Source organism: Parasteatoda tepidariorum, chromosome 10, assembly GCF_043381705.1.
Source record: "Parasteatoda tepidariorum isolate YZ-2023 chromosome 10, CAS_Ptep_4.0, whole genome shotgun sequence".
NCBI classification, from domain to species: domain Eukaryota; kingdom Metazoa; phylum Arthropoda; class Arachnida; order Araneae; family Theridiidae; genus Parasteatoda; species Parasteatoda tepidariorum.
This window is the reverse complement of record NC_092213.1, coordinates 48,185,267-48,208,770: the sequence shown is the minus strand read 5'-3', so window position 1 is coordinate 48,208,770 and position 23,504 is coordinate 48,185,267. Positions and strand designations below refer to the sequence as shown.

General features: G+C 28.7%; 2 protein-coding genes across 4 annotated transcripts in view; both read right to left on the bottom strand.

Moving 5' to 3' along the window:
• Positions 1–727, bottom strand: part of LOC107456209 (uncharacterized) — a 15,906-nt gene extending 15,179 nt beyond the window's left edge. Inside the window, exon 1 of the mRNA XM_071187132.1 lies at positions 536–727. The gene's annotated coding sequence lies outside the window, so the exon portion shown is untranslated. The remainder of the gene's footprint in view (positions 1–535) is intronic.
• Positions 728–7,502: 6,775 nt separating this feature from the next.
• LOC107456205 (uncharacterized) lies at positions 7,503–21,619 on the bottom strand. 3 transcript variants are annotated; one of them, XM_071186483.1, is made up of 2 exons: positions 21,601–21,619; positions 7,503–10,275 (listed from the first exon to the last, which is right to left on the bottom strand). In XM_071186483.1, exon 2 carries the CDS (start codon positions 10,235–10,237, stop codon positions 7,811–7,813), a length of 2,427 nt encoding a protein of 808 aa, XP_071042584.1. In that variant the 5' UTR covers positions 10,238–10,275; positions 21,601–21,619; the 3' UTR covers positions 7,503–7,810. The 3 variants fall into 3 exon arrangements, with proteins under 3 accessions (XP_071042584.1, XP_015929492.2, XP_042905681.1); XM_016074006.3 differs by lacking the exon at positions 21,601–21,619 and adding an exon at positions 16,025–16,317; XM_043049747.2 differs by lacking the exon at positions 21,601–21,619 and adding an exon at positions 14,119–14,319.
• Between the last annotated feature and the right edge of the window lie 1,885 nt (positions 21,620–23,504).

Below are 23,504 nucleotides of genomic sequence, written 5' to 3'. Positions count from 1 at the left end.
AGAAAGTCAAATATTTGTTGCTTATTTTTTTCACCTTTAGATTGAATGAACTGCATAAATAACGATATAAGAATAATTCGTTTAATGAATCATTGTTTTAAAAAAAATTTTCATGAAAACTAAAATTCTTTTTTTTTTTTTTTTGCATGAATGTTTCAGTTTTAGCTTAATAATGCATCAATGCTTAAAATGAATGAGTTTATAAAAAAAACAGCTATTCTACATTTTATGGACATATTACCTTTTTTTATACTGCAAAAAATTCCGGCATTCAGGGTACCGTCACGTTTTACCGGAACATGTTACGAAATCAAAAATCTGATTAATCGTTTACAGCAATAATTGCCGTAAAAACACTGAATTAATCTAATTAAACAAATATTACAGTAAAAATTATGCGGTATAATATTTTGCGGTAAAAATGATTTTTATGGATGATGCAATCAAAGTGCTGGTACTTTATACCGTAATTTCATCCGGAATTTTTTACAATATATTTATATAGAACTAAGGATAATTTTACATTGTGTCTTACCTTTAATTGAGAAGAATAATGCTTTTCATATGTCAAGAACTTCGCAAAATTTCTTTTTTCACAGGTCTTTCAGTGAAACTCATTTTAAATAATATAAATCTTTAGAAATAATACTTTTATTCACCAAGAATATCTCTTTCCTTATCATTCTAATACTTATCATTCTATAAAATCTTCTCGAAAACAAGAGATAGTTATTTTTCTTTGGATAAAACAGCCGTGATCATAAAATAAAGATACTATAAACATACATTAATAATCCATTTTAACGTGATTTAGGTTAAAATATTGCTTTTTCCGTTTCTTTAATCTTCTTTAGATATTATAATGCAATTTAATAAGTTATGTTTCTTTCAATAAATCATTTTTTATGATCATTTAATAATCATAAGAATAATCTTGCGTAAATTGTCCAAGATAATTTAAACACTCCAACTTGCTTGTTAAAGAGATTTTTCTCTTAAAAAAATAAATGCAATTTTTATTTAAAAAGACTACTTTTTTGACATATTAATATTTAAAAACTATTTTACCGATTTCGTTCCAATTTTGCATTTAAAGATTTAAAATTTAGCAAAACTGGGAAATATTTTTGATAATTATTAATGTAACATAACGATATTATCCTAAACTGTTTGATTTTGCATGAAATTGCATTTCAACGAATGAGTTTTATAGTTGGATGCTTGAAGGCGTCGTTACGCTTGGGATAGTCAATCAGGTTCGCAACACACGCGTGACGTTGATTGCTGGTATTCAATGCAATCTGATCCGAAAATTAAAACTAAGAGGATACTTGCAATCAACGTCACGCGTGGGTCAGCCAATCTGGTTCGCTACGCACGCGTGACGTTGATTGCTGGTATTCAATGCAATCTGATCCGAAAATTACGCCTGTAAAGCTAAGTCACTATGCCCAACCATGCGATTAGACGCAACCATGAGCTAAATTGCAGGGATCTGATTGCGTACACATAATTTTTGATCCCTTTATTAAATCCTAGAGATATACTGAAATACATAAGGGATAAAATTAATATAAAAGTGGTCCGAACATCTGATTACTCTCCGATTACTTTCCCAATTTCGGTATGACGCTGCTTCTTCTTTTTTTCATAAGAACCTAAAAACCCAATCAGTGGAGAAAAAGATATGTTTATTTAGGAAAAAAAAACTTTTGTATCTTATTTAGTAACATAAAAAAAGTTTACGCAAATTAGTTAGCATTTGTAAAATTAGACTCAAAGCATAAGAAGAATCATAGTGTATGAAGTATAATGAATGAAATAGTATTATGAAGAAGTATAATGAATGAAAAATCTGATCTCTAGATTAAAAGTTATAAAAAATTTTTTTGTTTAATGTGTGTATAGTATATATATATTTTCCAATGCCTATCTGGGTTGACATTCGTCAATTGAGACATATTAGGGCAGATTTGTTAATCACTCTCTTAGGGGTACCATATTAGGTGAGCCAACATTGCTCCTACAGTAAGGACAGAGAATGAAAGAACATTCATGCCTTGTCCTGGATTGGAACCAGGATATTTCTGATGTAAGGCTAGTTCACTGACCTCTACACAGTCCGGTCGGTATGTGTGCACATAAGAATGGTTTAACTTTTGGTTTCAATTTAACAGCGATTTTGTTCATTAAAGTTCTTCAAAGCGTTTTTTCGAGCGTTCAAAAACTCGTAAAATGCTCCAAATGCAATAAAAATACATTTGGGAAGTCTTAATAATCAAGGCTGTTTATTTTTTCTTTCAAGAGCAGGCCTCTTAATTTATTTAAGCATATATTATGTAATGTAATGCCACAAATTCTCAAAAAGCATATGAAAAACCAATATGACATATATTTTGAGGTATTTTTAACAAAACTGTTTTCAAAATGTTTTTATTTACCTTTAGGAAACAGGAAAATAAGATAGTCATTTCTCTCTATATTAAAAAATCGTAAGACTTCAGCTCCACCCCTGTTTGGGTGTTCAACTTAAAATTACATTTTGTTTTGCTTCGTAAAAATTATACCACATCGAAATTTGAAATTACTAACGTGCGTGGAAAAGTGTACAAGAAATACGATGGAATAAAAAATTGCAACATTGGATAATTTGGTCGAGAATTACTAATTGTTTAACTTGCTGAAAAAGATGCCTTTCTGGCCGCTCTACAGGTCACAGGAATATAAATACAGAGTTGAAGAGCGAATACCATTTCCTATTTCAATTGTTATAAATATCTTCAACGAGTATTGCTACTTTGCATTTATTTCTTCTAATTGAGTCCCACAATCTATATTCCTTGGGTTAATTTTTGTACAGTTGCTTGTAAGTACAAATGATTGTTTGTCAAATGTAGGTAATCGTGTATTTAGTTACGATTGTTCCTAGGTAAAATGTTCTTACATAAAACTACAATAATTGTATATTTTGAAACCAAAATGTTTAGTATTTTAGTGGGAAATATTTACGGTTAATGAGAAGTAAACAATGATCACTGCGTAGCAATTACTGATGTTGGCGAGCGTCATACAGAGAAGAATATTAATATTAAAGCAGAAGAAAGTCAAATATTGTGTAATTAAATAGGAAGTAAGCAAAGATGAAACTAGGATCATACTTCTTCCTTTGGAATTTCAAATATCGAATATTTTTACTTCTAGTTTTCACAAAACAAAGTTCATAAGTAAGTTTACTTTGAAAAAGGGAATATTGATGTTATAATTCGGCCAACTTATGCTCCTCCTAATTCCCTTACGATTTTGTGGCTTGGTGTGGTGGTGTGATCCGTTATAACAATATGTCTTATCAAGTTTGAGAGTTATGGGTTAATATTTAGAGACAATATAGGCAAGATGTTCGCAATTTTTTATAGCTACGGAGCCCTAAATGATCGAGCATCTTATGGCGGAACTCCAAGTTAATAAATAAAATTAGCGGATATACTGACAAAAAATTATTTTGATAATCTGATATTTTGATTATTTTGATCTCCAAATTATTTTGATAATCTTTAGCTTGAAGACGGAATTTTATTCGTTTATTAATAATAATTAACAATAGACTAATAATAATTAATAATAGACTTAAAATTATAAGTAAGGCCCGGATTTTGATGACATTTGCATTTTTTCGCATTTTTTGCATTTTTGGACATTTTTTGTCTTTTAGAGCATTTTTTTAGATTTATAGGGCATTTTTCTTTAAATTTTGGGGCGTATTTTGCATTTTAATGCATTTTTTAAAGTTTTTTGTTAATTTTTTCCAATTTTTATTATTTTTTATCAATTTTCATTATTACACTGGCTTCCAAACAATGAAGAAAATCTATAGAATATTAACAGGTGAAGCAAAATCTTTTCAAATTGAAGAAGAATTGTCAGTAAGTGAGACCGTCTTTTTCAAGTACGCACCTATAACATCAGTAGACGTTGAAAGAAGCTTCTGCAGGAATGAAAATTTACTTTCAGACAAGAGACGCTCGTTTACATTTCAAATTATCAAAAAACATTTAATAATCCAATGTAATTCTGATATTTAGTAATATTATGAGATGGAAGTTGTTATATCCATTAAAGTTTCTATACAAAATAAAAATATTTTGGTGTCAATATATTTTCCTTTTTTTGTTATTTTAGGATATAAAACATATTTTTCAAACTTTAATGAACGTAGAACAAGTATTGCATTGCTTTATATTTTTTAAATGACTCATAATAATTTTAAAGAGCAAAACATTTTTTTAATTCAATATTTTTACTTTATTTAAGGCATTTTTTGCGCAATTTTTGCATTTTTAAGGGCATTTTTTGCCCTTTTTAAGGGCATTTTTTGCACTTTTTAAGGGCATTAGTTGAGATTTTTTAGGTCATCAAAATCCGGGCTCTAATTATAAGTTTTGTGCCAAATAGTTTAGTTTGTGACGAATTCGATAGTTGAATATAAGATCACGACGTTTTCACTATAAAGAGAAATATTGAAGTTTCAATGCGATATCACCTTATGTCACCCTAATTTGTTTTAATTTATTGCAATAAGACACGTGACTTAGTTTGAAAACAACAGGTTAATATTTACGGAAAATTTAGAACTTAATGTATCAGCAAAACATCAGAGAAAAACTTGAAAAATTCAGATGATACATTATAAAGGGAATAGTGGCGTTAAATTTAGATTTCATTTGTGCTGTCCTAATTCATTAATAATTTTGTGGTTTGGGGTGGTGCATAGGTATATTGTAATAATAAATGCGACCAAGTTTGAAAAATATGGGTGAATATTTAAGGACAGATATAGGCATTCATGTACATACGCATGAAGGCATTCACGTACATACGCAGAAAAAAATAATAAATCTTCGGAAATTTCTTTAGATTTCGATGTTTTCATCATGAAGGGGAATATTGAGGTTACAAATCGGATCCTTATTACGTCTACTATTTCGTCTATATTTTTGTGGCCTGATCTGGTGTTCTGGTATGTTACAAGAATATTTCTTACAAATTCGGAAAATAGGTAAGTATTTAGGGAAAATATAGGCCATTATGTATGAGGAAAAATATGAGGAAAACTTGAAAAATAGAAAGTTCAGATGCTACATTAAAAAGGGAATATTGACATTAAATTTTGGTTTCCTTTGGTTTCCCCCCTAAATCGTTCATAGATTTGCAGTTCTGCGTATTGTATAAGTTACAACAAATGTGGTAAAATAAATGTGGCCAAGTTTGAAGTCTATAGGTGGTAATTTTGGTGAACATTTAGGTTTTCATGTATTAGGGGGACCGGAAAGTAATGTCGTTTCGTCGCATTCAATATTCGTTAGTCTAAAAAAACAATAAATTTTTTTTCGATTCATTTTTGCTTTGATCCGGCATTGAAAGGTTGTTGCTAACGAGGGTGAATTATTGATTAAAAATAAAATCTTGATAACAAATATCAAATGCACCGAAACGACATTACTTTCCTGTCCCCCTAATATATGCAGTGAACGCAAGAAACCTCCAGAAATTTTTTTGAAGTCCCGTCACTTACACTACATATTCTTTTCTAATAGTCAAAGGGTAATTTTTCTGTGCTGTGATGAAGGTTTATATTGAATATCAGCTCAATTTTTACTAGATTCAAGAGGTACCCTGAAAACCGCTCCTAATGTACAGATGGGGGGAAAAATGAACCACATTGCAATGTGGTTCTTTTGCATGGTGGCAACTTCAATGCATGGTGGAAACTTTTGAACTAATGATTACCCATCTGGAAATGTGCGCAATTATTATTATCAATACCTGTTTTATTTTCGAGTGAAAATACGAAACGCATCCAGAATTTCATGCGCAAAAGCAAGTGGAAATTACTTCTTATTGCAGAAATTTCGTTGTTGAAGTGCAGAATTTGCTATAGGCCACAGAAGCCTTACAAGGTATTGTTTGACTATCCATACTGCCGTCCTCTAAGAGACATAATTCACCTGTTCTTGCAATGGAGACTTGACCTTGGGCATTCATGGTTCTTGCCCAAAAAGGACATTCATGGTTCTTGCACATAAAGAAATTCTCATTTTCTCATCATAAAGGCATCATTTGCTGACAAAAGTACAGCTAGTTGTGATACAATGACTCCATTCTGAGGCGATAGACTCTCATGTTAGTAAACTTCACTGCTTTAATGATATTATTTGAACCACGGTATAATTAGTTTAATAAATTCAGGGAGTTTATTATTAAATAGATGAAATATTGCAGAATCTTCTGCAGCTAAACACGCTGGTAATTATGTTTTGTTTTTATTATGGGGAGTTGGGAAACGTACTTCCTACTACAGTTAAATATCAAATGCGTGTAAAATATGCAATGGTTTAAATACATTTAACTGTCTATATAGTTCAATATATGGTTTACTTACTTTTTAATACTCTTACATTTTACTTGAAATTGTTAATGAGAAAAAACTTATATCATTTTGTAACAGCAGACACGAAGGCACGTTTATGTGATTTTAGGAAATTTTATTTTGCACAACTCCTAAATACATAATATGAAATTGATGTAAAACAAGTTCTTGACTTGGACAAGAAACTACATAGAGCTTAAGTGTTTCATAATTATTGCATAAATGGTTCAGGTGTACAATAGAATGTTCAGAGTTATATTAAAACCGTTAATAAATGAGATTTAAATCAGAGATGGCGAACCTTTTTCGATTTGTGTGCCAGTTAGGCTGCGATTTATTATATCTGGTTAATTAGTGTGCCACTTCAAAAATTTAAATTTTCAAAAATTAAATTCAGGAAATAAAAAAAATGCAGAAAAATCTCACATTTAATTAAAATAATAATAATAAAGTACTTATTGAGTGCATTTTCAACAAAATAAGTGTCGATTAGGTAGCAAGTACCAGGCAATTTTTTAATCTCCCCCTATGGCTAGTAGTTACCGTTAAATTTTCCTTATAATTATAATAATTTCTTTATAATTATAGTAAGTCATTTACTGAATTATTAAAATTTTACAAAATCAAAATTCAGGTCATGTAAAAATACAGGTCAGTAACCGAGGAGCAGTACTGAATGATTTTATCAGAAGAAAACTTCAACCAATGATTGAAAGTCCAGCTATGAAGGTCAGTTTTAAAGATTAACTATGAAGGTCAGCTACAAAGGGCCAGCTATAAAGGTCCAGTCATGAAAGTCAGAATTGATTAACTTTGAAATCAAGTGGAAGAACATTATTCGTTTAAATTTAAGAGCATGAAAGCTATGTTTAAGATTTAGCTATTTAACAATTGTCCATTTCTCTACGTAGCTGGGCGACTTCTTATGATTTTGATAGGTTGAGTTATTCTGCTAAACTCATTCAACACTACTCTTCAGGAATCACATTTTTAGAAATTTTATGCAATTTAGTTAATAATTGTTTCAGTTTTCCCATTCTTTTTAAATATTCCCATTCCTTTGGAATTTTTTTCTTCAAAATTTTAAGATCTGAGGTTCTCACCTTACTTCCAACTCTTAGCAGTTTATCTAATATTCTTTCACTAGTGAGATTATCTCGTGTTTTCCCTAACCAATGTATCAACACCCTTTCATTCGTGTTGTAACTTGCTTACAATTTACTACTGCATCTCTGATTTTTGCAACTTTGATTCTCCGTTTTGTTTCGACTCTGTAAAAGGTTCTCCATTATAGAATCAAAGTTATAGGTAATATCTCAAAATTTGTGAGTTTTTCAGGTTTCATTCACATAAAGCACGGAGTTAGCATTTTCATTCGTTTGAACTTTATCCAATTTGTTGCTTACAATAGCAGTACAACTTGAGTTTAGGGCTATCTATGCACCATGATTGCGAACCGTACTGATTTATTCTACTAATATCCATCACGCTGGTAATATCGTTGTTCGGATCATATCGTACAGTTCCTTCAAAAATGCCACCTCCAGGCTGAACACTTAAAGTAATTTGATATTCACTAAGAGGTGTAATTTTAGGACTTAAAATAATAAATTGATATCCATGTTCGCTAACATAACCTTTATCTTTTAGTAACTCTTCATTCGCTTGACTTTTGCGAGCGTCTTTTATTTCCTTCAGTTCCAACGTTTCGCAAACTTCCATATTATGGTGCAATAGTTCATTTATATGTTTGACAATTGCTTGTGAAGCAAGAACAGCAACAGGATCATCAATAGATACTTCAGTAAATGCGTTGCAAGGACAAAAGTGTTTTGATATGGAAGCTTCTTCACAAGTTCTGCTTTCTGGAATTTCATTCAGGAGGCTTAAGCCTAGCTCGTTCGTTTCTTCGACCATATAATTATTGAAGTTTAACAGGTGCTTCATGGTAGAATGAATATCAAATAAAGTGATTAATCTATGCTGATTAATGCTAAGGCTCTTTTCCGCATTAGGATATTGATTTAAGAACCATTTAGGAAAATATATGTACATAAATGGCATTCTTTCTTCGAATTTTCCTATGTAAGTTTCTCTTATTTCGCCGTATCTTATGCCATGGTCGCTAAATATAACTACAGCACTGTTGTTAAGGGCTCCTACTTTCTCAAGTTCTGTAAGTATTCTTTCTGCAGGGGCATCGGCATAGCTGGCGTAATTGGAAATATCGTGCGTAAGAACAGATACCATACAAAATGCAAAATAAGGCCTCTTGTCCATGGTTTTTACAAAATTCTTTAAGTAGTCATACATGAGATCAGTTTCTAATTCAGAGTTTAAGCAATGCGCCTCATAATGTTTGGCTTTCAGTCTCAACTCAGAATGATCAATCGCTAGCGCTAAAGGTCTGTAATAGTAATCTGTTGGAGGATCAAAGAAACCTCTCTTGAAATAGTTAAATATGCCGTTATATGGTGAATCATCTGCAAAAAAAGTTCTATAACCATGTTTGGCATAATCTTTCCATATCAGGCTTATATTATCAAAAAAGAAAGTATCTTTCATCGACTCATTGAAGTAGTATTCAACAAAATGGCCTGTTAGCATTGGTACCAAATTTGGAAATGTGTTATCTCCAACCTTCGTGTAACCTTTCATATCAAAAAACTTCATTTTTTCCAAAAACGTTTTTGTTTTTCGAAAATGTCGAATAAAATTCAGATTTGATACAGAGTCTATACCTAGAAGAATTACATTCAACGGTGAAGAAGACTTGACTTTAGATTTTTCTTCTTCAACCTTATCTTTGAGATTTACAAGTGGTAAAAACTGCTCGTGGACGTAGCTGTCACTAAAGTAACATTTAGCTAGTATATGCTCATCATCGAGAGGTGTATCAAATTGTAATGTTCCTCGACTTACGTAATAAAAATCATCTTCCCTTACTTGTTCAGGTTCATATTTTCGAAATATTGCCCAATAGAAGCAATCCATGTCACCAGGAGTAGCGTTGTAATATTTCTCTAGAGCAGAAACATTCAGATGAACAATTCCATTTGGTTCTGGAGTCATAAATAATGGTAGGTCTGAGCAAATCAAAGGATCATACAAATGAATTAATTCCATTACTGATGGATCCCATGGATCAAATCTTGGAATCTTGCAGCTTGGTGTATCAACTATAAAAGCAGGGTTCTTCACAGTATCAGATAAGTAATCATAGTCTGTCAAGGTCTGTTTGTCAGAAATTTCCTCCGACTTTCTTCCGAATTGGCTAACATCTTGCACTTCAAAACTCATTTGAGACAATAAATAACTTATGGGATTGCTTTTCTCGAAATAAATATTCCCTATGGCTGCACTAAAATCATTCTTAGATTCTATTACGGGATTAGTTAGTATGTGATTCAGAATTGTGCTGTGATGTGAATTAACTATGGTATTATATGTTAACGCATCGTTCTGTTGAGAGAAAGTCAGATCAGACGAAGCACTCAATTTTGTAGTTGGTTCTATAAGGTATTCCTGATCTAGTTTATTATTTATTCGCATAAGTTCATCTTTATTTGTATATTCTTTTTCTTTATTATGAGCTTCAAGAAATTTTAAATCGTTGATGAAAGCAATTGCTTTTTGATACTGGTAGTGCACTGAACTTGCTATCCAACTACAAAGACTTGTTTCGTCTTCATTGGAGGACTTATTTAAGTCTTTTAAACATTTTCTAATTAAATACCAGTGGAATAGAAGAAAACTTAATAAACAGAATAATAATATAAGCATAAAACGGTTCGGTAATGAAATAGGAGCCATTGGAACATGTTGGATCTATTCGCAGCAGTCATTGAAACCTGTGAAAGTAAAAAACAAATATAATCGACAATATTTTTTAAACATTTTCATTTATTCTGAAACATTTATTGTTTATCAACTAACTATTTAATTTGCATGAACTATTATTGCGTTTAAAATTTTTGTTATTTCAAAAACAATCTACCCATAGTAATTGGATATAATAATTCAAAAATAAAAATAAAGCACTACACCCTGAACAAGTATGTATGGTAGCTTATCTGTTGTAAAATCAGATTGATTTCAAACACTTGCCAGTTACAAGGAGAAAACAATTCTGGTAAAATTACCTTACTGTAGGGTAAGGATATTTCTGGTAAAAACAACATAATTCTGGTTAATGAAACCATATGCGGTACTCAAACCATTCATTTGGTAACTTTACCGTTCATATTGCAAATGGATTACCGGAAATTCTGGTTTTTAAAAATTGCTCTTCTTATTAGCTCACATATTTAATAAAAAAATAGAAAATTGAAAAATAAATGTAACTAATTAAAAGGGTATTTATGATATTCTTTATATAAATATATTCTTTATATAAATTATCTATATATATATTATAGATAAATATATCGAATTTTGCCCCATTTATCAATTTTTATCACATATTATCAAACCATATTTTATAGTTAATTTTACCAAAATCATTACCAAAGCTCATCGGTAAAAATGACCGAGCTGATATTCCCACAGAGCCAGAAACACGGTAAGTTTTCATAATCTGGTAGTTTTGAGCACACTTTTATTCTCACCTTATCATAAGATAAAATATTTTAGTGAATTAACAGGGTTAATGAACGGAGACGATGCTGTTGTTGCTGTCCTCGGCTATTAAGGCTAGGGGGGGCGATTGTTCTTGTTTTCCAGTGGCGCCATCTATGGGCAAGAATTTAACTTCTGTCATACCTACATGTCACACCCGTTAATAGGACTGACCCATTCATGCATCCATTCATTCGTCCGGAGATCGTTATTTTGACTTGAACCAGAGAACGATCAATCTCCAATTAAGTACCCCCAGAGGTATTGATTTGTTATGGGAACATGGAGAACTTCGTGACCCGACAGATTTAAGGTGCACCAATTACCATTACATAGAGAACGTGAAAATGTGGTGTAACTATCACTATAAATATTAAATACCAATTCAGTAGTATATAACACATGTTAACATGATTCCATCTAGAGGTACTTTTTGATGGATGAAGGTTGACATAGTCTTTAATAAAATTCCCTCCAATGGTGACCTGGACGTGATGAGAACCTGCCAATATTGATGGATGGTCCTCATTAAGCAGTTGATTTGCTTAATATATATGCTAAAAAAAAACCTGCAGACCAGGCTATCCCGACCAATAGAGACGATATAAATGAATACAAACTTTTAAGTGCCAAGTTAAAAAGTTTCTGAAATCTCATTTTTGTAATAAATAAATAAATAATTGCAATCATAACTGTACATAGTGGAAAATATACCACATCTTCAAAAAATGCAATTAGTTTTTTAGTGAACAAGACAGGTGGTGATCATTATGATCTACGTTTAGGTAGAAGCTTAAAAATATGTCGGGGTTAACAATTAATATTAACAATAAAAATATTTTTGTTAGAAATTATGCTGCTCAACTATTATTACTCAACTAATTCGCTATTATTACTCGCTACGAATATTCCTAAATTCCTGCATCCAATTCTCTACTTAATCTGCAACAGTCTAAATGCAAAGCTCTCTCATTAATTTTACAAATTTCGCAACTACTTGTAGACAATTTCTTAGATTAAATAATAGTTTATTGAAATTATTATTTTAATAAACATAAAAAAAGTTAAAATTTAGTTTGCAAAACATTTCTTATTGCAAACTTCTTAACCTGAAAATTTGGTTCAATACATTAATATTTAGTAATCACACTCAGTTGATTTTAAAAGCTCGAGGTTCGATTGTTTTCAAAATAACACTTTACATGTTTTTCTGATAAGTCATTTGATTCCATTTTGCTTTGCGCAAATGAATCCATTTTCTTAAACAAAAAATAACTTTAAATAAAAAAAAATTATAAACACGAAATTTTAAACAAAAACTTACTGAAACAAAATATTAAAAACACAAGACCAGCTAGAGCAATAACAGCTAGATTTGACAAAATTAACTTAGCAACTGTAGTTTAGAAACTTAAAAGAAGTATATATTTCCAGATATAGTTGGTACTTCTTGTTTGTATTTGGCATGTATGGTAGGCTGGTTCGCATTGGCATGTATATGGTTTATACAACTAGTAATGCATATGAACTAAAGATATCTATAGCTATGGCACTGAACTAAAGAGATGTATATCACTCGAAAGTCAGTAGAAAATCTTACTCTTTACAAAGATTGTCGTTATTTTTGTATAAAGCAAGACTAATTTAGAAAATCTCCAGAATTTTCCATAAAGCTTGATATTTTTAGGCTTATTGCAATCGACCTTTGTAGTACTGTAAAGTGGTTACTTATGCGCAAAAAATTGAATAAGTTTCAATCATTTTCGATTCAACCTATTATTTTAATATTAATTGTAATCAGGTCATAGCGACTGTGACGTAGGGCTTAAGGCAAATGCAAATACATTTTTATTACCTAATACATGTCGCTAATGCCAAATAGTAAGTCTGAAGAATCATTATTACGTCTTTGAATATGAATACAAAGGATAAAGTAAGATGAATATGACTTATTAGATATTCAAGAAGCAATCATTGCATTGCAATAACTATAAAACCTAAACTTTTACTGAATGTCTAATTATTTTTAAACAAACTATTTTTAACTCTGACATATCAATATGTGTGATTTGGTTTAATTTTAGTCATGTCAATTAGATAGGAAGGCAAAAGGCTAGTTAACTCATTAATTTTCCTGGGTTATCTGGAAATAGGAAAACTTAATGAAATTAAAAAATTTATGCTACCACGATAATTTACTACATTTTAATTACGGATTTCGCCATAAGTATTTTTCTTACTGTTTGCTGTTGATTATCTACAACTAAGCCATTAGGACATTGTTATGCCATGAGGACGTTGTATTAAATTCCGGATCAAAGTACCGGCACTTTGGGTAGATCAACGGTAAAATAAATTTTTACCGTAAAATATTATACTATAATTTTTACAGTAATATTTATTTAATTAAAGTGATACAGGGACTTTGCGGTCATTATTATTGCAAAAATTACGGTATGTTAGATTTTTAGTTGCGTAATATGCTCCGAAAAAATGGATTTCAAGGTAAAAAGTACGGATACCCTCAGTGCCGGTACTTTTTGAAATAAAATTAAAATAGCCTTTATCTAAAGATTTGTCAGTAAAAAATCAGAGCATTTTTTATTATCTCGCGTTTATTGTGCATTATATTATGCATCATATTATGCATCATATTATATTATGCATAAAAACTATGCATCAGAGAAAGTCTCAATACTTCGTGGTCATTATTATTGCAAAAATTACGATAATAGATTTTTGTAGATCATAGATTCTCGAATGTTAGATTTTTTTGTTAAGTAAAATGTTCCGAAAAAATAGATTTCAAGGTAAAAAGTACGGATACACTCAGTGCGGTACTTTTTGAAATAAATATTAAAATAGCTTTTATCTACAGAATTGTCAGTAAAAAATCTGAGCATTTTTGATAATCTCGCCTTTATTATGTATCATATTATACATCATATTATGCATCATACTATATTATGCATACAAATTATGCATCAGAGAAAATCTCAATATTAATTTAAATGCATTTCTTGTGCATTAACTATTAATGTACATGAAAATTCTTTTAATAATAAGAGTTCACTTACCGTCCATTATTTGAAGAATTTTAGAAATCAATATAAATTTTTTTTTTCAATTTTTCAAGATAAAATTGAATGCAGCTAAATTTAATTTTGTATGATTTTCTATAATGAAATAAAGTGATTTCAACACAGATAAAATGACCATACTTATGTACTTTTTCTAGCTGCAGAATGATAGATATGCTTCACGTTACAGACATGAAATAAAACTGATAAGCTATTTTCTATTCAGAAAAAGAAGGTTTGTTCATAAAAAGTAAATAGATGAATAACAATTACTATAACGAGCTTAGAGTTTAGGAAGCAGCCGCTCAATTTATGATCTTAGACTTCCACTTATTCCATTTGTGTGTTTTTGAATAGCAGAAAGTTTTATTAGGAGAGTTTTTAATACTTTTTATTAATCTATTAGTTTTTATTAGTAAATTGGTGCATTGGTAAATGGCATGACAATTCTGACTAAACACTTCATTTTTTTCATCGACGACTGCTTTCAAAAATTAAAATTATTTTTCAAAACAATTNTATTTTTGTATAAAGCAAGACTAATTTAGAAAATTTCCAGTATTTTTCATACAGCTTGATATTTTTAGGCTTATTGCAATCGACCTTTGTAGTACTGGTAAAGTGGTTACTTATGCGCAAAAAATTGAATAAGTCTCAAGCATTTTCGATTTAACCTATTATAGTTCTAATTGCAATCAGGCCATAGCGATTGTGACGTAAGGCTTAAGGCAAATGCAAATACATTTTTCTCACCTAATACATGTCACTAATGCCAAATAGTAAGTCTGAAGAACCATTATTACGTCATTGAATATGAATACAAAGGATAAAGTACGATGAATATGACTTATTAGATATTCAAGAAGAAATCTTTGCATCGCAATAACTGTAAATCCTAAACTTTTATTGAATGTCTAATTATTTTTAAACAAACTATTTTTAACTCTGAAATATCAATATGTGTGATTTGGTTTAATTTTAGTCATGTTAATGAGATAGAAAGGCAAATGGCTAGTATACTCGTAAATTTTCCTGGGTTATCTTGAAATAGGAAAACTTAATAAAATTAAAAAATTTATGCTACCGCGATAATTTACTAAATTTTAATTACGGATTTCGCCATAAGTGTTTGTTCTTATTGTTTGCTGCTGATTATCTACATCTAAGCCATTAGGACATTGTTATGCCATGAGGACGTTGTATTAAATTCCAGATCAAAGTACCGACACTTTGGATAGATTAAAGGTAAAAAAAAAATTTACCGTAAAATATTATACTATAATTTTTACAGCAATATTTATTTAATTAAAGTGATACAGTGACTTTGCGGTTATTATTGTTGCAAAACTTACGGTATGCTAGATTTTTAGTTACATAACATGCTCCGAAAAAATGGATTTCAATGTAAAAAGTACGGACTCCCTCAGTGCCGGTACTTTTTGAAATAAAAATTAAATAGCTTTTATCTGAAGATTTGTCAGTAAAAAATCTGAATATTTTTTATTACCTCACGTTTATTATACATTATATTATACATCACATTATGCATTATATTATATTATGCATCAGAGAAAACCTCAAATCTTGTGGTCATTATTATAGCATGTTCGATGTTTTTTGTTTAGTAACATGTTCCGAAATTTTTTTTTTCAAGGTAAAATGAACGGGCACCCTCAGTGCCGGTACTTTTTGAAATAAATATTAAAATAGCTTTTATCTACAGAATTGTCAGTAAAAATCTCGCCTTTATTATGCATCAAAAAATACATCATATTATGCATCATACTACATTATGCATACAAATTATGCATTAGAGAAAATCTCAATGCTAATTTAAATGCATTTCTTGTGCATTAACTACTAATGTACATAAGAATTTTTTTAATAATAAGAGTTCACTTACCGTCCATTATTTGAAGAATTTAAGAAATCTATATAAATTTTTTTTCTTCAATTTTTCAAGATAAAATTAAATGCAGCTAAACCGTAAATAAATTTAATTTTGTACGATTTTCCATAATCAAATAAAGTGATTTCAACACAGATGAAATGACCATACTCAGATACTTTTTCTAGCTGCAGAATTATAGAAATGCTTCACGTTACAGGCATGAAATAAAAGTGATGAGCTATTTTCTATTCAGAAAAAGAAGGTTTGTTCATAAAAAGTAAATAGATGAATAACAATTACTATAACGAGCTTAGAGTTTAGGAAGCAGTCGCTCAATTTATGATCTTAGACTTCCACTTATTCCATTTGTGTGTTTTTGAATAGCAGAAAGTTTTATTAGGAGAGTTTTTAATACTTTTTATTAATCTATTAGTTTTTATTAGTAAATTGGTGCATTGGTAAATGGCATGACAATTCTGACTAAACACTTCATTTTTTTCATCGACGACTGCTTTCAAAAATTAAAATTATTTTTCAAAACAATTCATTAATTAAAAGAAGTAATTTAAAAGATATTGCAAAATGTGAGGGAGTGATTAAGTGCTATTTTATGCAGTTAAACAACGGAAAAAGAGCACAAGTTATGTAATCAAAATAGATATGATGTAGTTTCAGTTTTAGAATGAAGAAATTTCTTGAATCTTGGAGCTTTTAATGAGAGAAGGAAACACGGAGATATAAAAGAAAATTACAAACAAGTTACTAGAGAAATATGATTGATTAATAGATTAGAGAAAATAAAGTCGAACAAGATAATAAAAAAGAAAGGGAATAAAAAAAAGAAGTTTGATGGGAAAATGATGAGAACTGCTGTTGTTACGAGATTTGAAAGTCAAATTTCTAAAAGAATGTTTTTTTTTACACATCTTTTGATATCTATTTTCTTATAAATTCTACATCTTGCAACATCTAAAGTCATCACCCTACCTCAACTATTCACTTTTTTAGCGCTCCTCTTCAGTTAAATTATCTAGTTCGACTCTGTTTCTTGTACCCTATTAGTCAGAGTTTTCTTCGCCGTTTTTGTTTGTAATTTTCTTCGATATTCCCTTTTTATTTTGTGTTTTGACTCGGGAAAAAGTACTTCATTATGGAACAGAGACTACAGTAATTTATTCGACGAACTGTTAGATTCTCAGTAAAATCTTAATTATCAGTCTATACTGTACAGTTTTATTGTTTTTACGGAACTGAAACCGGTTTGCACTTGTTTTCATTCGGGTAATAGTTGGTTAAATGATGTGATATATAATATAAATTCGAAGTATGGATAAAGGAGGCGATGTATTATATAAATATAGAATATTTATTACATCAGGTATTATATTATTATATTGTAATAATTAGATCAAATTATTTGACTCACTGCAGTTTTTTAATAATTACTTGCTTTGCACGAATTTACATGCAGCACTGTTATATTTAAACATACATGTAATGGGCTTTTATGCAGGAGATTTTTTTATATACTTCCTATTTGTATTTATTTTTAACGCACTGCATTACAATGTTAACCAATTGATATACGAACGTGAGCAAGCGCAAACCTGTTTCTGTTACGGAAAAACAATAAAGCTGTGTAGTATCACCTGGTAATTAAGATTTTACGTAGAACCTTATGGTGCGCCTAATAATTCAGTATAGTATGCCTATTTAGGCGACACTATTTGTGCTCTTTTAAAATTATTAAACTGTATGTAATACATCCTTAATGAAGTAAATTTCTCTTTACTTTGATAATTAAATGATGTCTTAGTGAAGAGAAGAATAGCACCAGAAAAATAAGTAGCATACCTGTATTAATTGTAGTCAAGAAAATACAAAATAGAACATATTATAATGAAAATAAATGTGATTGTAAGAGCCCACTTAAAAAGTAAGTTTAAGTAATTTAATGTAAAAATCAGATTGCTAAATCAAATTGATTTTTTCTAGTATATTTAATTTGGGCAATTCCATATATAACGGAATGACATTTTGACTTGCAAAATAGCAATTAATTGAAGTTTCTATGTATCTAATTTCAAATAAAAAAAAAATTCTCATGTACGATCTCGTATATCATTATTATTGACATAATGCGCTTCATAAACTAAAAAAGCAGGATTTTCTATCTTTTTTACTTTTAATTTTACAAACTTTTTATTTGCGTGACGGAATGACATTTTGGCAACCAAGCTTTTGGCATGCCGCTTAGAACTCTTAGTTTCTGCGAATTTTGCAGCTATTATTTCTCTGAACTATTTTATACTTTTAGTATAATGTGTAAGCAATGTAAAATGTGAATTTGGAAAATTAACCTCAGGTTGGCTAGCAGTTATTAACATCTATTTGCTGTGACGGAATGACCGTGACGGAATGACAAAAAGTTTAGTAGAAGAAAGCCTTCATTTAAAAAATGTTTTATTAATATGTAAATGATAAACAGAATGTAACAGATAAACAGGATTAATATTTATGTAAGAATTAGTAAAAATTTCAACAGTTTGAAAATTAGGTTGTCTCTGAAGAGGTTTTATATCTAACTTGCCAATGTCACATCTTATCTTCGTTCTCAGGAAATTTATGCATTATTAAGACATGTGACGGAATGACGCAAAAGAAGTTACTTTTATTTTTTATATTAAACTTAAAATGTTTAAATTTTGTTCTGTATGCATATTTTTATCAAAATATTTCAAAAGAAAGATGCAATTCTTTTATTTCATAAGTATTTTTCAAGAAAACAATTTGAGCACAAATATGAACAATTCACTTGTCAGCCATGTGATTACTTTAGAATACTGCCGGATTCAAAAAATTTAAAATTATCAAAAATAAAATTGCAATATGTAGACTTTGGCTATTTTTGAACATATTTTTAAAATTAAAATATGCAATTCATAAAAAAAAATTTCACTTAAAAGTTGACACTTCCGTGGAATTGCCCATTTACTATTTTGTTGATTCATTCTCAAAAATTACAATTTAGTTATTATTGAAATTTTTTTTAAATTTATATCTATGGAAATTGGAGAACTCATTATAAATTTTTACTTATTTTCTTTAACCTAAAGTTAATATGTGCTCTGTTTCATAGGAGAATAGATAATATTAGTAAAAAAATCTGCAGACTAGAAAAATATGTATATTATTAGTATAAGAACAGAATAAGGGACAGTACTAGATAATCTAAAAAATATACTATGTATAATAATAGTATGAAAATAGCGTAAGGAATAGTGATAGATAATAAGTAAAATACAGTAAATGTAAATTTTGGGATTAATTCTAATGATTCATGGAAACGATTTAGGGATGGTTCTATAACTGTATAGTCTCACACTAATTTGTTTTTCTAATGAATCTATTTTATGAACCCTTTTTAAATGCTAGTCTGTTTGGAATTTTGTGAATCACAGAACGTTTCAAGCATTCAGATGATTATATAATATTATTTTCTTATTTTCAAGACAGATTCAAATATATTTTTATACGTTGTCAAGAGAAAAAACGAATATTTAATTTACTTGTTTATTTATTTTCAATTTTATTAAAGGTAGCTCGCATCAAGCATTCGGTTTATAATATACACTTTTTTTTTAATTTTCAAATCAAAATTGGAAAGTATTTGAATAAGTTTCTAACAAAAAATAAGTTATTTTTTTGAAATTGTTGATTAATTTTAAATTTTGGGATATGCAAAGCGTATTAAAAGTTTGATTAAAAATTTAACCATTTTTTTTACTTTCAAGTCATAATTAAAAATTAATTTTCAAAGTGTACTAAGAAAAGAAGTAAAAATTTCGTGTACTTGTTCTTTTTTTTAAGCGATAGCATGCTGAAAAAATATGAAATTAATAATATGTATTTTTTTTTCTAAAAGCAATATAATTACAAAAATTAAAATTTCAGATTCGGTTCAACCAATTCAAATTTATTATTTTAGAGCTAAAAATTTAAAATGAAAAAATTAATGTTCTAAAATTTAACAACTACTCAACTGGAAAACCAAAGAGCTCGGTAATTTTTACCAAAGTGTTTTGGTAATAATTTTGGCAAAATTCATTATAGAATGTTATGGATAAAAGTTGGTAAAAGTGGTAATTTTATCATGATACTTAAGGGCATAGAAGAAAAACCATTTATTCGGTTAAATATACTTTTTAGCTTTGTATTTTTTCACTAAATGTGCGGTAATAAGAACTATGATTTTGAAAATCAGAATTTCACCATATATGTAAAAATGAAATCAGAACTTTTACCATATATGTAAAAAATTTACCAAATGAATGGTTTAAATATGGTATATTTTAGTCTTAAGTTATGTTTTTTTTACTATAAATGTCATTGTCATTATGATACAGTACGGTAATTTTACTAGAATTTTTTTTCCGGGTACGTATCTAGCTTTCGGTCGATAACGTCAACTTTCTTTTTTTTAAGGTTAAAATCAAAGCTATTTAAATACGTTTTGTCGAGAAGAAAAGTGTAATTTTGTTTCAATTCTCATTAATTTTAAATTTTAAGTACATTAATTTTAAATTTTGGAACATTACACGTTAAAAGCGCCTCACTGATAACGTAACATTTTCGTTTCAAAATTTAGTAAGATTCAAAAATAATTTTATACTTTGTCCAGAAAAATACATTATGAACTACAGTTACAAAAATATGTTCAGTTTTGCGTTTCACACAATCTTCTGCATTTTGTATTATGGTTCAACATTTTTGTGGTTTTTCAAATTAAATATATTTCAGGTAAGATTGCGTTTCACATTATCTTTTGTATTTTGTATTATGGTTTAACATTTTTGAGGTTTTTCAAATTAAATATATTTCAGGCAAGATTGCGTTTCACATTATCTTTTGTATTTTGTATTATGGTTTAACATTTTTGAGGTTTTTCAAATTAAATATATTTCAGGCATGATTGCGTTTCATATTATCTTTTGTATTTTGTATTATGGTTTAACATTTTTGAGGTTTTTCAAATTAAATATATTTCAGGCAAGATTGCGTTTCACATTATCTTTTGTATTTTGTATTATGGTTTAACATTTTTGAGGTTTTTCAAATTAAATATATTTCAGGCATGATTGCGTTTCATATAATCTTTTGCATTTTGTATTATGGTTCAAAATTTTTGAGGTTTTTCAAATTAAATATATTTCAGGCAAGATTTCGTTTCTCATAATCTTTTGCATTTTGTATTATGGTTCAAAATTTTTGAGGTTTTTCAAATTAAATATCTTTTAGGCAAGATTTAATTTCCTTTGATTTTAAGGTATTCCAAACAGTTTTGGAAGATTTAAACTGAGTCATTTATAAGTTAATACGAGAACATAATAGAAAATATATTTTGAATTTTTATATACATTAAAAAATTGACAAATGTAAAAGTGATCTGCTACGGCAAATCATGACAGTAAATACACTAAGTCAATAGCCACTAAATTCTAAATAAATGCATGAACTAAATAACTAACAGCAAGTAATACGTTATAATAATATTGGCATGAAATATATAATTTTAATAGTTTACTTACATAGCAATTTTTTAAGCAAAAAAACAAAAACAATAATAGCAAGTATACTTTTATTTCATCATTATAAGACTCAAGTAAGAAGTGTTTTTTAGTAAACTTAAAATTATAGACCTGTAATAAGAAGCAAAACAATTTTTATAACTTCCTTTTCATGTTTATTTGCTATAACAAGGAAATTATCTGTTTTTTAATCGCACCCGACTTTTATTAGCAGAACAACAATAAATTAAGCATTCTACTTTACTTCTATTTTATAAACATAAATTTCGTTCCAAATTTTGCCTCAAGATTCCCAAAAATTTTAATTGTTTTTTTTTAGAAATTNACATAAATATGGAATATTTATTATGTCAGGTATTATATTATTATATTGTAACATATAGATCAAATTATTAGACTCACTGTAGTTTTTTAATAATTACTTGCTTTGCACGAATTCATATGCAACACTGTTTTATTTAAACATACATGTAATGGGCTTCTATGGAGGAGATTTTTTTATATACTTCTTATTTGTATTTATTTTTAACGTATTGCATTACATTGTTAACCAATTGATATAAAAACGTAAACAAGTGCAAACCGGTTTCAGTCACAGAAAAACAAAGTTGTGTAGTATCACCTGATAAGTAAGATTTTACATAAAATCTTATGGTGAGTCCAATAATTCGGACATGGACTGTATAGTACGCCTATTTAGGTGACACTATTTGAGCTCTTTTAAAATTATTTAACTGTATTACATCCTTAATAAATTAAATGTTTCCTTACTTGGATAATTAAATGAGGTTTTAGAAGAGAGAAGAGTACCAGCCAAAAAATAAGCAGCCTGCTTGTATTAACTGCAGTCAAGAAAATACGAAACATGACGCATTATAATGAAAATAAATGCGATTGTGAAATCCCACTTAGAAAATAAGTTTAAGTAATTTAATGTATAAATCAGATTGCTAAATCAGATTGATTTTTCTAGTATATTTGACTTTTTTTATTGATGCATGCATAAAAATTAAAATTTAGTTATTATTTTAAATTTTTTAATCTGAAATTTATATCTATGGAAATTAGAGAACTCATTCTAAAATTTTACTTATTTTCTTTAATCTAAAGTTAATATGTGCTCTGTTACATATGATAATCGATAATATTAGTAAAAAAATCTGTAGACTGCAAAAATATGTATATTATTAGTATGATAACAGAATAAGAGACAGTGCTAGGTAATCTAAAAAATAAACTATGTATAATAATAGTATGAGAATAGCGTAAGGAATAGTAATGGATAATAATTAAAATACAGTAAATGTAAATTTTGGGATTGATTCATGAGTTGAATTCTAACGATTCATGGAAACTTTTAGGGATGGTTCTGTAACTGTATAATCTCACACTAGTTTGTTTTTTTAATGTATATATATTATGAACTCTTTTTAAATGCTAGTTTGTTTGGAATTTTGTGAATCACAGAACATTTCAAGCATTCAGATGATTACATAATATTATTTTTCCATTTTCAAGACAGATTCAAAAATATTTTTATACGTTGCGAAAAAAAACGAATATTAAATTTACTTGTTTCTTTATTTTCAATTTTATAAAAAGTAGCTCGTATCAAGCATTCGGTTTATAATATACACTTTTTTTTAATTTTCAAATCAAAATTGAAAAGTATTTTAATATGTTGCTAACAAGAAATAAGTTATTTTTTCAAAATTGTTGATTAATTTTAAATTTTGTGATATTCAAAGCGTATTAAAAGTTTGATTAAAAATTTAACCATTTTGTTATATTTATGTCATAATTAAAAATTAATTTTCAAAGTGTACTAAGAAAAAAGTAAAAATTTCGTTTACTTGTTCGTTTTTTTAAGTGATAGCATGCTGAAAAAATACGTAATTAATAAT

What these genes read in the sequence shown, in the direction of transcription:
- LOC107456205 (XM_071186483.1), bottom strand. Translation starts at nt 10,237, where the DNA reads ATGGCTCCTATTTCATTACCGAACCGTTTTATGCTTATATTATTATTC.